This window comes from Nerophis ophidion, linkage group LG01 (genome assembly GCF_033978795.1).
Source record: "Nerophis ophidion isolate RoL-2023_Sa linkage group LG01, RoL_Noph_v1.0, whole genome shotgun sequence".
NCBI classification, from domain to species: domain Eukaryota; kingdom Metazoa; phylum Chordata; class Actinopteri; order Syngnathiformes; family Syngnathidae; genus Nerophis; species Nerophis ophidion.
Window position 1 is genome coordinate 86565102 of NC_084611.1, and position 15000 is coordinate 86580101.

The 15000-nt window shown below is 38.3% G+C and overlaps 1 protein-coding gene across 2 annotated transcripts in view; it reads left to right on the forward strand.

The window, feature by feature from the left end:
- The first annotated feature begins 6722 nt into the window (after positions 1-6722).
- Positions 6723-15000, forward strand: part of LOC133561177 (cytohesin-4-like) — a 28055-nt gene continuing 19777 nt past the window's right edge. For both annotated transcript variants that reach the window (XM_061914459.1, XM_061914468.1), the window contains exons 1-3: positions 6723-6871; positions 11112-11185; positions 14888-14958. In XM_061914459.1, coding sequence (XP_061770443.1) covers positions 6775-6871; positions 11112-11185; positions 14888-14958 — 242 coding nt within the window. In that variant the 5' untranslated portion in view covers positions 6723-6774. The remainder of the gene's footprint in view (positions 6872-11111; positions 11186-14887; positions 14959-15000) is intronic.

Genomic DNA, 15000 nt, shown 5'->3' on the forward strand with positions numbered 1-15000 from the left:
GGGCTGATGCCCCGCGACCCAACTTCTGATAACCCGATGGTATTTGCCTTCAGGTTGTTTACCGCGTCTTGAGATCTGGTTTTCCAATCGCCTAATCCGACTTTCCGTAAACAGAACCAGATCTGTTTTTTCCATGGGTCAGGATGCCACCCGAACACCTACCTAGGGTAGTGTTTAGGGCACGTCCGACCGGTAGGAGGCCACGGAGAAGACCCAGGACACGTTGGGAAGACTATGTCTCCTGGCTGGCCTGGGAGCACCTGAACAAAGTGGCTTGGGGAGAGGGAAGTCTGGGCTGATGCCCCCGCGACCCGACCTCGGATAACCCGATGGTATTTGCCTCCGGGTTGTCTTCCGCGCCTTGATATCTGATTTTCCAATCGCATAATCCGACTTTTCGTAAACAGAACAAGATCGGTGTTTCCATGGGTCAGGATGCCACCCGAACGCCTTCCTAGGGTAGTGTTTAGGGCACGTCCGACCGGTAGGAGGCCACGGGGAAGACCCAGGACACGTTGGGAAGACTATGTCTCCTGGCTGGCCTGTGAACATCCCCTGGGAGGACCTGAATGAAGTGGCTTGGGGAGAGGGAAGTCTGGGCTGATGCCCCGCGACCCAACCTCTGATAACCCGAAGGTATTTGCCTTCGGGTTGTTTACCGCGCCTTGATATCTGGTTTTCCAATCGCAAAATCCGACTTTTGGTAAACAGAACAAGGTCGGTGTTTCCATGGGTCAGGATGCCACGCAAACGCCTTCCTAGGGAAGTGTTTAGGGCACGTCCGACTGGTAAGAGGCCACGGGGAAGACCCAGGACAAGTTGGGAAGACTATGTCTCTTGGCTGGCCTGGGAACATCCCCTGGGAGACCTGAATGAAGTGGCTTGGGGAGAGGGAAGTCTGGGCTGATGCCCCCGCAACCCGACCTCTGATAACCCGAAGGTATTTGCCTTCGGGTTGTTTACCGCGCCTTGATATCTAATTTTCCAATCGTAAAATCCGACTTTTTGTAAACAGAACAAGATCGGTGTTTCCATGGGTCAGGATGCCACCCGAACACCTTCCTAGGGTAGTGTTTAGGGCACGTCCGACCGGTAGGAGGCCACGGGGAAGACTCAGGACACGTTGGGAAGACTATGTCTCCTGGCTGGCCTGGGAACATCCCCTGGGAGGACCTGAATGAAGTGGCTTGGGGAGAGGGAAGTCTGGGCTGATGCCCCCACGACCCGACCTCTGATAACCCGATGGTATTTGCCTTCGGGTTGTTTACCGCGTCTTGAGATCTGGTTTTCCAATCGCCTAATCCGACTTTCCGTAAACAGAACAAGATCTGTTTTTTCCATGGGTCAGGATGCCACCCGAACGCCTTCCCAGGGAAGTGTTTTGGGCACGTCCGACCGGTAGAAGGCCACGGGGAAGAACCAGGACACTTTGGGAAGACTACGTCTCCTGGCTGGCCTGGGAGGACCTGAACGAAGTGGCTTGGGGAGAGGGAAGTCTGGGCTGATGCCCCCGCGACCCGACCTCGGATAACCTGATGGTATTTGCCTTCGGGTTGTTTACCGCGCCTTGATATCTGGTTTTCCAATCGCAAAATCCGACTTTTCGTAAACAGAACAAGATCGGTGTTTCCATGGGTCAGGATGCCACCCGAACACCTTCCTAGGGAGGTGTTTAGGGCACCTCCGACCGAAAGGAGGCCACGGGGAAGACCCAGGATAAGTTGGGAAGACTATGTCTCCTGGCTGGCCTGGGAACATCCCCTGGGAGGACCTGAATGAAGTGGCTTGGGGAGAGTGAAGTCTGGGCTGATGCCCCCGCGACCCGACCTTGGATAACCCGATGGTATTTGCCTCTGGGTTGTCTACCGCGCCTTGAGATCTGGTTTTCCAATCGCATAATCCGACTTTTCGTAAACAGAACAAGATCTGTGTTTCCATGGGTCAGGATGCCACCCGAACACCTTCCGAGGGAGGTGTTTAGGGCACGTCCGACCGAAAGGAGGCCACGGGGAAGACCCAGGACAAGTTGGGAAGACTATGTCTCCTGGCTGGCCTGGGAACATCCCCTGGGAGGACCTGAATGAAGTGGCTTGGGGAGAGGGAAGTCTGGGCTGATGCCCCCGCGACCCGACCTCGGATAACCTGATGGTATTTGCCTCCGGGTTGTCTACCGCGCCTTGAGATCTGGTTTTCCAATCGCAAAATCCGACTTTTCGTAAACAGAACAAGGTCGGTGTGTCCATGGGTCAGGATGCCACGCAAACGCCTTCTTAGGGAAGTGTTTAGGGCACGTCCGACCGGTAGGAGGCCACGGGGAAGACCCAGGACATGTTGGGAAGACTATGTCTCCTGGCTGGCCTGGGAACATCCCCTGGGAGGACCTGAATGAAGTGGCTTGGGGAGAGGGAAGTCTGGGCTGATGCCCCCGCAACCCGACCTCGGATAACCTGATGGTATTTGTTATCCAGGACACATTGGGACGACTATGTCTCCCGGCTGGCTTGGGAACATCCCCCGAAGTCGATGGTATCTGCTTCTGGGTTGAGATCTGGTTTTCCAATCGCATCAACCGACTTTTCGTAAACAGAACAAGATCTGTGTTTTCATGGGTCAGGATGCCATCCTAACGCTTCCCTAGAGAGGTGTTTAGGGCACGTCCGACCGGTAGGAGACCACGGGGGAAGACCCAGGACGAGTTGGAAAGACTATGTCTCCCGGCTGAAAAAAGCGGAAAAAGTATGTTTAATTACTTTCATAAGCAATTTCGTATGACTGAAAACGACTTTGTGTACGTCCGAAATGTATGATTGTAGTAGTTTTTATAATGTTGATATTTTAACTAGTATCATCAAAATTGAAAATGTACTTTCTTTGTTATTATTGTTTTACACTCATTTAAATTAAGACGGAGCTCGTTCATCTTCCGTCTCATAACGATGAAGAAGATTTAAGGATTTGTGAACTTTATTGTCACTGAGATAATACGAGATTTAGAACCCAAAGTCTCAGATTTGTCCCAATGAGTGCGACAAGAACAAAAGCACGTACATAAAAATGTAAACACAACAGAATATTAATAGTGTAGGTTCTAAATAGAATTCAATAAATGGAATAATTAAATAAGCAAATAAAATCCCAGTTGAGCACAGGTGGTTGTGATGATCAAGCCCAGGAAAGATCTCCCATGAGGAAAAACTGCAGGCTTTGTAAGGTTTCTGATGCAAAAAAATGGAACATTCCGTGACGTTCTCAAACAGGCGTACTTCATAAAATGTCTGTAAGGACTTAAAATCTTTGGGTTTTCTAGTTGGACTCGTTCCTGAGAGTTGACGTCAACGCAGGTCTTTGTCAATTGTTGTCTTCTTGCTAAGCTGAAACTTTCAACGTCTGGTTATTGAAACAACAAAAATAGACAGGCTTTGCTACGCATCTTAAAATAAAGCCTTTCGCCAGCTACACGTGCGGGGAGCTTTAAGTTTGATCATTTCGTTTTTTCTTCGGCGAATATGCTAACCGAGCATGATGTTAAGATGTGACGTTAGCATGTAGCAGTGTGAGCATTTTAGTCACATTTGTGACTAAAAATAGTTCGTGGGAGTTTTGGGGACAAAAAAAATTAAAATAACACACGTGCAAATGCGGATTTGAACTTTTCATCACATTTTGCTCCCCAAAAAAATCCATCCAAAGTTGATCAAACTAGAGTACAATAGCATTTTTGAAATAAACTTAATCCATAACCATAACCAAATGGACTGTGATTGACGTTGAAGTGTCACTCTTTTTTAAATGCATTTTAGTCGCATTTGCGACTAAACATAGTTTGTGCGAGTTTTTTTTGGGTGGGGGGAGTACCACAAGTGCGAATGCAGGTATCAGCCCTTCAACACATTTTGCTCCCAAAACAAATCCATTCAAATTTGATCAAACTAGAGTACAATAGCGTTTTTGAAATAAACTTAATCCATAACCATAACCAAATCGACTGTGATTGCTCAGGTGATTGATGTAAGTGTCACTCTGTTTGCAATGCATTTTAGTCGCGTTTTCGACTAAAAATAGTTTGTGGGAGTTTTTGGGGGGGGGGGGGGGGGGGGGGAGTAGCACACGTGCAAATGCAGATTTTAACCTTTCATCACATTTTGCTCCCAAAACAAATCCATCCAATGTTGATCAAACTAGAGTACAACAGCATTTTTTGAAATAAACTTAATCCATAACCATAACCAAATGGACTGTGATTGTGAAAGTGATTGATGCGGAAGTGTCACGCTGTTTTCAATGCATTTTAGTCGCATTTGCAACTAAAAATAGTTTGTGGGAGGTTTTTTTGGGGGGTGGGATAGCACACGTGCAAATTACAGTTTGACACCCATGTTCTATAATGATGTTGTAAATATTTGTATTAAACATTTGTTTGAATGTAGCTTTTTAAATATTTTCATTGTATTTTCTTATATTGTCGAAGAGTTTGTTGATTCCAAGCAGCTTAACATTTTAGTTTTATTAAAATTCTTATTCAACAATGACAATGTCTGTAATGTGACAGTACAACCACTAGAGGGGGTCCAGAGCCTGATTTCAACATAAAGCAACATTAGAAAACTTTTTTTTTTCTTCTTTTTTTTTTAACTAGTATAAACGTTATGATGATGATGGAGAAATAAAAAAAATACATATTTTTGTTTCTATAGTTCACATTTTTTCAATATAAAGGTCATAGTTAAATTCAAGTACAAGCTAAACGCAGTGGATGTTCCGGCTATTTCCGGCAAAGACTTGTGACGACAATGTGACAACCTTTTTTTTTTTTTTTTTTTTTTTTTTTAATCCGTCAGGTTGAGCAAATACAGTCTTTCGCAAATTATGTAACGGAAGGAAAACTATAGCAAATACAAATAGAATATAAAAATAATAACAATGAATAATAATAAAAGAAATAGGATGGATACAAAAATTAAACATACTAATAAGGCTCATCCAAATCACTTTAAAAGTAAAGCAAATACAAATAGAATATAAGAATAATAATAATAAAAACAGGACAAGATACAAAATTCAAGCAGACAAAAAAGGCTCATCTAAATTACTTTAAAACTAAAGCAAAACAAAATAAAAATAATAACAATAAATAATAATAATAAAATAGGATGGATCAAAAATTAAACATACTAATAAAGCTCATCCAAATCACTTTAAAACTAAAGCAAATACAAATACAATATAAAAATAATAAAAATAGGTCAAGATACAAAATTCAGACAGAAAAAAAAGGCTCATCTAAATTACTTCAAAACTAAAGCAAATACAAATAGAATATAAAAATAATAACAATAAATAATAATAAAAAAAAACATAGGATAAGATACAAAATTCAAACACAAAAAAGCTCATCTGAATGACTTTAAAACTAAAGCAAATACAAATAGAATATAAAAATGATAACAATAAATAATAATTTAAAAAATAGGATAATATACAAAATTCAAACATACAAAAAAGGCTGATCTAAATCACTTTAAAACTAAAACAAATACAAATACAATATAAAAATAATAACAATAAATAATAATAAAAAAATATAGGATAAGATACAAAATTCAAACATACAAAAAAGGTTAGTCCAAATCCCTTTAAAACTAAAGCAAATACAAATAGAATATAAAATAATAACAATAAATGATAGTAAAAAAAACATAGGATAAGATACAAAATTCAAGCACAAAAATTCATCTGAATGACTTTAAAACTAAAGCAAATACAAATAGAATATAAAAAATAATAACAATAAATAATAATAAAAAATATAGGATAAGATACAAAATTCAAACATACAAAAAATGCTCATCTGAATGACTTTAAAACTAAAGCAAATACAAATAAAATATAAAAATAATAAAATAAATAATAATTACAAATATAGCATAAAATACAAAATTCAAACATACAAAAAAGGTTAATATAAATCACTTTAAAACTAAAGCAAATACAAATAGAATATAAAAATAATAACAATAAATAATAATAAAAAATATAGGATAAGATACAAAATTCAAACATACAAAAATGCTCATCTGAATGACTTTAAAACTAAAGCAAATACAAATAGATTATAAAAAAAATAATAATAAAAAATAGGATAATATACAAAATTCAAACAGACAAAAAAGGCTCATCTTAATCGCTTCAAAACTAAAGCAAATACAAATAGAATATAAAAATAATAATAAAAAATAGGATAATATACAAAATTCAAACATACAAAAAAAATGATCATTTAAATCACTTTAAATTTCTGCAATAACAAAATCAATTCAAGGGCTTTTGTATTTTTAATCATTTCCCAACATTTAAATGATCATTTTGATTTATCACGCCAGGTTTTACTTTCATTTTTTTTTTGCTTGGAGCATAGTCATGTTGACAAACATTTCTCTACGTTACCAGGACGACAGTGCAACCTTTCAACACTTCCTGCAGGTCGGGACAGGATGTCACCTTTTTGACTGACGTTACTGGAAGTCAGCCTTACCACGTGACCTGCTCATGAGCTGACATTTATATCAGATGAATGACTTGAATAATAATAAAAATAATAATAATAATAATTTGTCATTTAAAACCGACTACAAAAACAAACCAAAAAAAAAAAAACTCGGCTCACTCTTGTGTTTTATTTTGAAGGGCGCCTTGAATAATGTCCTGGTGAATCGACACAGAGGAGGCGTGGCCAATGTGGGCGTGGTTAGAGGCAAGGCTTCATTCAATGTGCTGATGCTGCACAAGCTGACTGAACATTTGATGACATCTTCCACCTTTATTTTCACATTCTTCTCTTTGTCGCTGGATCTCATGACTGACTGCCAAATGGGTAAGTCTAAATATGTTTTGCAATAGTTATCATTATTTAGGAGTATTACTGTTATAGGTTTATTTTACTTTTTAAGTAATTTTTTTATGTGGTTTTATGGAACTAAAAATGTACTGTGTGGCAAAAATATTTTAATGTGTTAAATGTTTCCAGGGATAATAACAATGGGCAAATATTATAGTAAGATAACTGGTCAACTTTTTGACTTGATATATATATATATATATATATATATATATATATATATATATATATATATATATATATATATATATATATATATATATATATGTATATATGTATATATACATATATATATATAGTGTAAATGTCAGCGTATATTATCAAAAAGTCTCTTTTTATTATTCTCAATCAAAAAGTTTATTTTCAATATTACGTGAAGGTATGTATATATATATATATATATATATATATATATATATATATATATATACATATATATATGTATGTTTGAATTTATAAAATGTATATGTATATATATTTAGTAAATATACATATATGTATGTATACGTTAGAGATGCGCGGTTTGCGGTTTCATCCGCGGAGTCCGCGGATAAACCACGGGTCGGGCGGGTGACATGACGGAAAAATAGATTTTAATTAAATTTGAGCGGGTGGCGGTTGAACCATCCGGAAATATTTGATATACATGGTTCTGGGGTCGGTATCCCTTGTAGTAACACAACATAAACGCAACACAACAAATACCCAGAATCCTTTGTATCCATGACACTTCCTGACTATTTTATTCACCCCGCTAGCAGCAACCCCTCCGTGCGTCGGTAAGGTGGGCGGGGTTGGGGGCGCGGCGGTGTAAAATATATTCAGGAATTGTCACAGATACAAAGGATTCTGGGTATTTGTTGTGTTGCGTTTATGTTGTGTTACTGTGAGGATGTTCTCCCGAAATGTGTTTGTCAATCTTGTTTGGTGTGGCTTCACAGCGTGGCGCATATTAGTAAGCGTTAAAGTTGTTTATATCACAACCATCAGTGTACTCCGTATCACCCAGTATGCCTTGCAGTCTTGTACGAGTGATTGCGGAAGCTGCACACAACATGTTGCCGGACTAAGAATTGGTTTGTACATGTCGTTGAAGGTGTATAAGGCAACGGCTTCACAGCACGCCCTTATTATTGTCATTCGGGATGAACAATTCGCGAGAACGTCAGCGGCTCCAATTGTCTTCATTACTCTGTGAAACGGTTTTAAATAGATCTGTGAGCGGTAAAGGTGGCCGACATCTGATGTATTTCAGCGGGCGGGCGGTCGCGGTTCTGATAAAAGGTTGGTTCGGGTGGATGGCGGGTGGAAGACGACTTTGGTGATGCGTTTGCGGATAATATAATTGCCTAGCCGCGCATCTCTAGTATACGTACATACAAAGAGAAAAAAAATATATATATATATAAATATATATATATATATGTATATATATATTTTTTTTTATTGTATATACTGTATATCCAAAAAAAAATATATATATAGGTCTATACATATATATATAAATATATATATATATATATATATATATATATATATATATATATATATATATCTTTTTTTTATGTGACATATCCTCCACATGGTGACTATTTAAATGCCGCTTCTTCTTTTTTCAAATTTTTGATGACTTATTGTGTGTGACACACACACACACACACACACACACACACACACACACACACACACACACACACACACACACACACACACACACACACACACACACACACTAAGTCATCAAAAGTGTGTGTGTGTTGCACAAGTGTCACACAGTAAGAGTGCAGAGCTGAAGTGTTGTCGTTCACATGCCAACATCTGCAAAGGGGAAGTGCGGCGGTCGTGCGCCGCCACTGAAACAAACTCGACTTTAAACAGCGACCGACACACAACAGGAAGTTAGAAACGACGACCTCGTTTGGCTGGGATCGCATGCACCGTCTTAACTATTTCCGTGTCAAAGTACTCCCGGTGATTAACGACACAAGAGCATGTCAGACACGAGATTGGATCACGGGCAAAAGAACTAGAAAATACAATTTCGGGCACGCTTGTCGCATAGCATTAATTAACAAAAAATACAAAACCCCAAACCAGTGAAGTCGGCACGTTGTGTAAATGGGAAATAAAAACAGAATACAATGATTTGCTAAACATTTTCAACTTATATTCAATTGAATAGACTGCAAAGACAATATATTTGATGTTCCGACTGAGAAACTGAATTTTAGTTTGAAAATAATCACTAACTTAGAATTTAATGGCAGCAACACATTGCAAAAATGTAGCGACGAACTGTTGCTATGGACAGTGGTTTTCTGAAGTTTTCCTGAGCCCATGTGGTGATATCCTTTACACACTGATGTCGCTTTTTGATGCAGTGCCGCCTAACGTGCAGTGATTTCTCCAGATTCCTTGAACCTTTTGATGATTTTACGGACCGTAGATGGTGACATCCCTAAATTCCTTGCAATAGCTCGTTGAAAAATGTTTTTCTAAAACTGTTCGACAATTTGCTTACAAATTGGTGACCCTCGCCCCATCCTTGTTTGTGAATTACTTAGCAATGGGAGACAGGTCTGGACAACAGGCAGGCCAGTTTAGTACCTGCACTCTTTTACTATGAAGCCACGCTGTTGTAGCACGTGGCTTGGCATTGTCTTGCTGAAATAAGCAGGGGCGTCCATGATAATGTTGCTTGGATGGCAACATGTGTTGCTCCAAAACCTGTATGTACCTTTCAGCATTCATGGTGCCTTCACAAATGTGTAAGTTACCCATGCCTTGGGCACTAATACACCCCCGTAGAATCACAGATGCTGGCTTTTCAACTTTGCGCCTATAAAAGTCCGGATGGTTCTTTTCCACTTTAATCCGAGGGACACAATGTCCACAGTTTCCAAAAACAATTTGAAATGTGGACACGTCAGACCACAGAACACTTTCCCACTTTTGCATCAGCCCATCTTAGATGAGCTCGGGCCCAGCGAAGCCGGCGGCATTTCTGGGTGTTGTTGATAAATGGCTTTCACTTTGCATAGTAGAGTTTTAACTTGCCCTTAGAGATGTAGCGACAAACTGTTGTTATGGACAGTGGTTTTCTGAAGTTTTCCTGAGCCCATGTGGTGATATCCTTTACACACTGATGTCGCTTTTTGATGCAGTATCGTCTAACGTGCAGTAATTTCTCCAGATTCCTCGAACCTTTTGATGATTTTACGGACCGTAGATGGTGACATCCCTAAATTCCTTGCTATAGCTCTTTGAAAAATGTTTTTCTAAAACTGTTCGACAATTTGCTTACAAATTGGTGACCCTCGCCCCATCCTTGTTTGTGAATTACTTAGCAATGGGAGACAGGTCTGGACAACAGGCAGGCCAGTTTAGTGCCCGCACTCCATTATTATGAAGCCACGCTGTTGTAGCATGTGGCTTGGCATTGTCTTGCTAAAATAAGCAGGGGCGTCCATGATAATGTTGCTTGGATGGCAACATGTGTTGCTCCAAAACCTGTATGTACCTTTCAGCATTCATGGTGCCTTCACAAATGTGTAAGTTACCCATGCCTTGGGCACTAATACACCCCCGTACCATCACAATCATAATGGCTTTTCAGGTTTGCGCCTATAAAAGTCCGGATGGTTCTTTTCCACTTTAATCCGAGGGACACAATGTCCACAGTTTCCAAAAACAATATGTAATGTGGACTTGTCAGACCACAGAACACATTCCCACTTTGCATTAGCCCATCTTAGATGAGCTCGGGCCCAGTGTAGCAGGCGGCATTTCTGGGTGTTGTTAATAAATGGCTTTCACTTTGCATAGTAGAGTTTCAACTTGTCCTTACAGATGTAGCGACGAACTGTTGTTATGGACAGTGGTTTTCTGAAGTGTTCCTGAGCCCATGTGGTGATATCCTTTACACACTGATGTCGCTTTTAATCAACGTTGTATCAACGTTTTGTGCCTGCTAGGGGCCCATTCCAGACAACTAAGAACTGCCGTCCAACCTTCTGATTGATCGACCGAGGGCCCTGTTTTTAATGTTTTCGCCCGTCAATTGGGACCTGCATCCATTCAGGTTTCTTCTCAAAATGAGCAAAGAAGCTGTGGTCGCAGGTCACTTCCCCTTTTTTACTGAAATGAACGCCGAGAAAGACAAAACATAAAAACAAAAAAAAAAAACGAGGCTGGTCTTGTTTTGCTTTTCTGTCAGGCTTCACAGCAGATGAGAAGATGGAGCTGGAGAGCTTGAAGATGTACAAGAAACACCTGCTGGACGACATCCAGGTACACTGCACTCTAACAAGGTCGGACTAGATCGTCAAAGTTTGGTGTTGTCCAACCCCAAGATGCAGAGGAGGCAGGCATTGAATGGGAAAACATGATTTAATTTAAAACACGAAGACAAAAACCCACAAAGGGTACAAACAAAAAGCGCGCACGTGGGCGGATAACAAACTAAGGGAGCTAGCATGGGAGCTAGAAAACAAAAGGGAACTTAGCATGTAAGATAGCAAGAATCGAGCAGGAAAACCAGAAGTCGTACTTGTAATAAGAAAACAAACTTGGAAGCGGGGAACAAAAGACAATAAGCTACAAACCACTATCGTATAGCTCAGTTGGTAGAGCAGCCGTGCCAGCAACTTGAGGGTTGCAGGTTCGATTCCCGCTTCCGCCATCCTAGTCACTGCCGTTGTGTCCTTGGGCAAGACACTTTACCCACCTGCTCCCAGTGCCACCCACACTGGTTTAAATGTAACTTAAATATTGGGTTTCACTATGTAAAGCGCTTTGAGTCACTAGAGAAAAGCGCTATATAAATATAATTCACTTCACTATATAGCTTACCGCAACGCTGCATGGACAAGATATGATACGACACGACAGGTAGCAACGACAATAATCCAGCACTGACTGGAGTAACAAAGCAGGTCTAAATAGGAGCGGACTGATTTACACCAGGTGTGGCCAGATGCCAATCAGCCGCAGCTGAGGGGGAACTCCGGGAGATAGACAGGAAGCTGAACCAAAATAAGAGTGCTGACAGGAACTAAGGACAGGAATTACTAAACACACAGGAGAAACTACAACACAGTCAAACGGGGGCGGTATAGCTCGGTTGGTAGAGTGCACGTGCCAGCAACGTGGGGGTTGCAGGTTCGATTCCCACCTCCGCCATCCTAGTCACTGCCGTTGTGTCCTTGGGCAAGACACTTTACCCACCTGCTCCCAGTGCCATCCACACTGGTTTAAATGTAATTTAGATATTGGGTTTCACCATGTAAAGCGCTTTGAGTCACTAGAGAAAAGCGCTATATAAATATAATTCACTTCACAAACTGTCAGAGGCAAGCCTGACATGGATGGTGCAAAAACGGCAGCTCAGTCAGCAGAATGTTAACATTATAAACAGAGATTTTTTTCTATTTGCAGTCATTTTCTGTGGAAAAAAAAAAATTTTACGGTAACATTTTTTACTGTAAAATTGTTTTTTAATTTAAATTTTACAGCGTAGAACAAGATTGTCAGACTCGTTTATTTTGAAGATTACATCACAGTTATGGCTTCCCTCAAAGGGCTGCATTTTACAGCGAATTTTACAGTACATGCATTTTCCTATGTATTTGATATTGTACATATTTTTCCAAATCTGTAGATATTACAGTGAAAAAAATGGCAACTCAGACACCCAAATTTTACTGTAAAAAAATATTTTTTTTTACGACATAATACGGTAAATAGAAAAACAGTAGCATTTTTTTTTTTTTTTATTCTATCGTAAAAAAAAAAAAATTCTTAACATATTACGATAAATGGGGGAAAATTTTACTCTTTTTTTTTTTTTACGGTAAAAAAAAATATATTTATATACCATAAATATCTGGCAGCTTTGTCACCAGAATTTTACTGAACAATTTATGGTGGTTTTTACAAGATTTTGCAGTAAAAGGAGAAAAAAAAGTACAATTTTTTTGTTTCTGGCATCTGAGGTGACCTTTTTTTAAATTGAATTGTAAAAAAAAACTGCGGTACCGTTTGTTTTCTTTTATAATAATACACCGTAAAAAACAACAATCGTAGATATTAAAGTAAAAAAAAACTATACAATTTTTTACCACATGTTACGGTAAATGGAAAAAGAGTAAAAAAAAAATTTACGGTAAATACCTGGCAGCTTAGTCGCCATATTTTTTACTGTAAAATATATGGTGTTTTTTATTTTTTTTATTTTACTGTAAATGGAAAAAAGTATAAAAAAATTTTAAATTTTGACAACTGAGCTGACAATTTTTTACCGTCAAAAAAATCTGGGGAGCATTTTTTTTTTACATTTACCATAATACACTGTAAAATCAACAACCGTAGATATTGGCAATTCAGTCACCAAAATTTTAATCTTAGAAAAAAAAAAAGTTTACTAATTATATGGTAAAAAAAACGGTACTACTTTTTTTTTACCCCGGTAAATAACTGGCAGCTTAGTCGTCAAAATTTTACTGTGAAATTTATGGTGGTTGTTACATTTGACTGTAAATGAAAAAAAATTACCACTTTTTTAAAAAGATTTTATTCTGGCAACTGAGCTGACAATTTTTTACTGTAAAAAAAATGGTGCAACAATAATACACCGTAAAAAAACAAAACAATTTTAATCTTAAAAAAACGAAATTTTTCAACATATTACGGTAAATGGAAACACAGTACCACTTTTTTTTTTTTTTTTTACGGTAAATACCTGGCAGCTTAGTCGCCAGAATTTTACTGTCAAATTTATGGTGTTTTTTTTTCTCCAACATTTTACTGTAAATGGAAAAAAGTATCACATTTTTGAAAATTCTGATAACTGAGCTGACAATTTTTTACCGTTAAAAAAATGTAGGTACCATTTTTTTTTTTACCATTTACAAAAATACACAGTAAAATCAACAACTGTAGATTTTGGTCAGTCACCAAAATGTTGATCTTAAAAAAAACTAACAATTTATTTGGTGAATTGAAAAGCGGTACCACTTTTTTTGTTTTCTGATAAATACCTGGCAGCCAAAATTTTACTGTAAAATTTATGGCGGTTCTTACATTTTACTGTAAATGGAAAAAAATTACCACTTTAAAAAAATATATATATTCTGGCAATTCAGCTAAAAAAAATTTACTGTTAAAAAAAACAGTGCTACCGTTTTTTCCATTTACAATAATACACTGTAAAAAAAACATTTTAATCTAAAAAAAAGAAAAAATTTTTTACAACATATTACGGTAAATGGAAACACGGTACCATCTTTTTTTTTACGGTAAAAAACTGACAGTTTAGTTGCTAGAATGTTACTGTAAAATGAATGTTGGTTTTTACAACATTTTACTTTGAATAGAAAAAGTACCACTTTTTTACGGTATGTACATAGCAGCGTAGTTGCCAGAATTTTACTGTAAAATGTATAGTTTTTTTTACATTTTACTGTAAACGGAAAAAAGTTTCACATTTTTAAAAATTCTGAAAAATCAAGCTGACAAATTTTTTTACTGTAAAAAAATGTACTTACCATTTTTTTTCCATTGACGGTAATACACCGTAAAAACAACAATAGATTTTATTGTAAAAAAATTGGAAGCTTAGTCACCAGCCTTTTTCAGTAAAAAAAAACTGTTGTAGATTTTTTTTCAATTTACAGTAACATACTGTAAAAACCCCTGTGTCAATTTTACCATAAATTTTTTTTACATTTTTACAGTTTTAATACTGGATAATATCAAAGTTTAAATACTCTCAATTTTTTGCAGTACATTTTTGTTTTCTTCCTAATACATTTGGTAAGAAAATACGAGGTACGTTATTGATGCGTTGGCGGGCCACATTAAAATGCCGTGGCGGGCCAGACCCGGGCCCCCTGCCTCCGGTTTGAGACCCATGGTGTGGATCACCTTCCAGGTTTTGGACACGATCCGTGCCGAGACTTCAGGTGTAAACGTGAATTGTATTTTTGTGTGCAGAAGCTCAAACTGGAGATCGACAGCGTCATGGCCGAAGTGCTCAGCTTTGAGTCGACCGAGGCCGAGGAAAGGTGAGTCCTGGTCCGAGTCTTGGTCCGAGTCCTGGTCCGAGT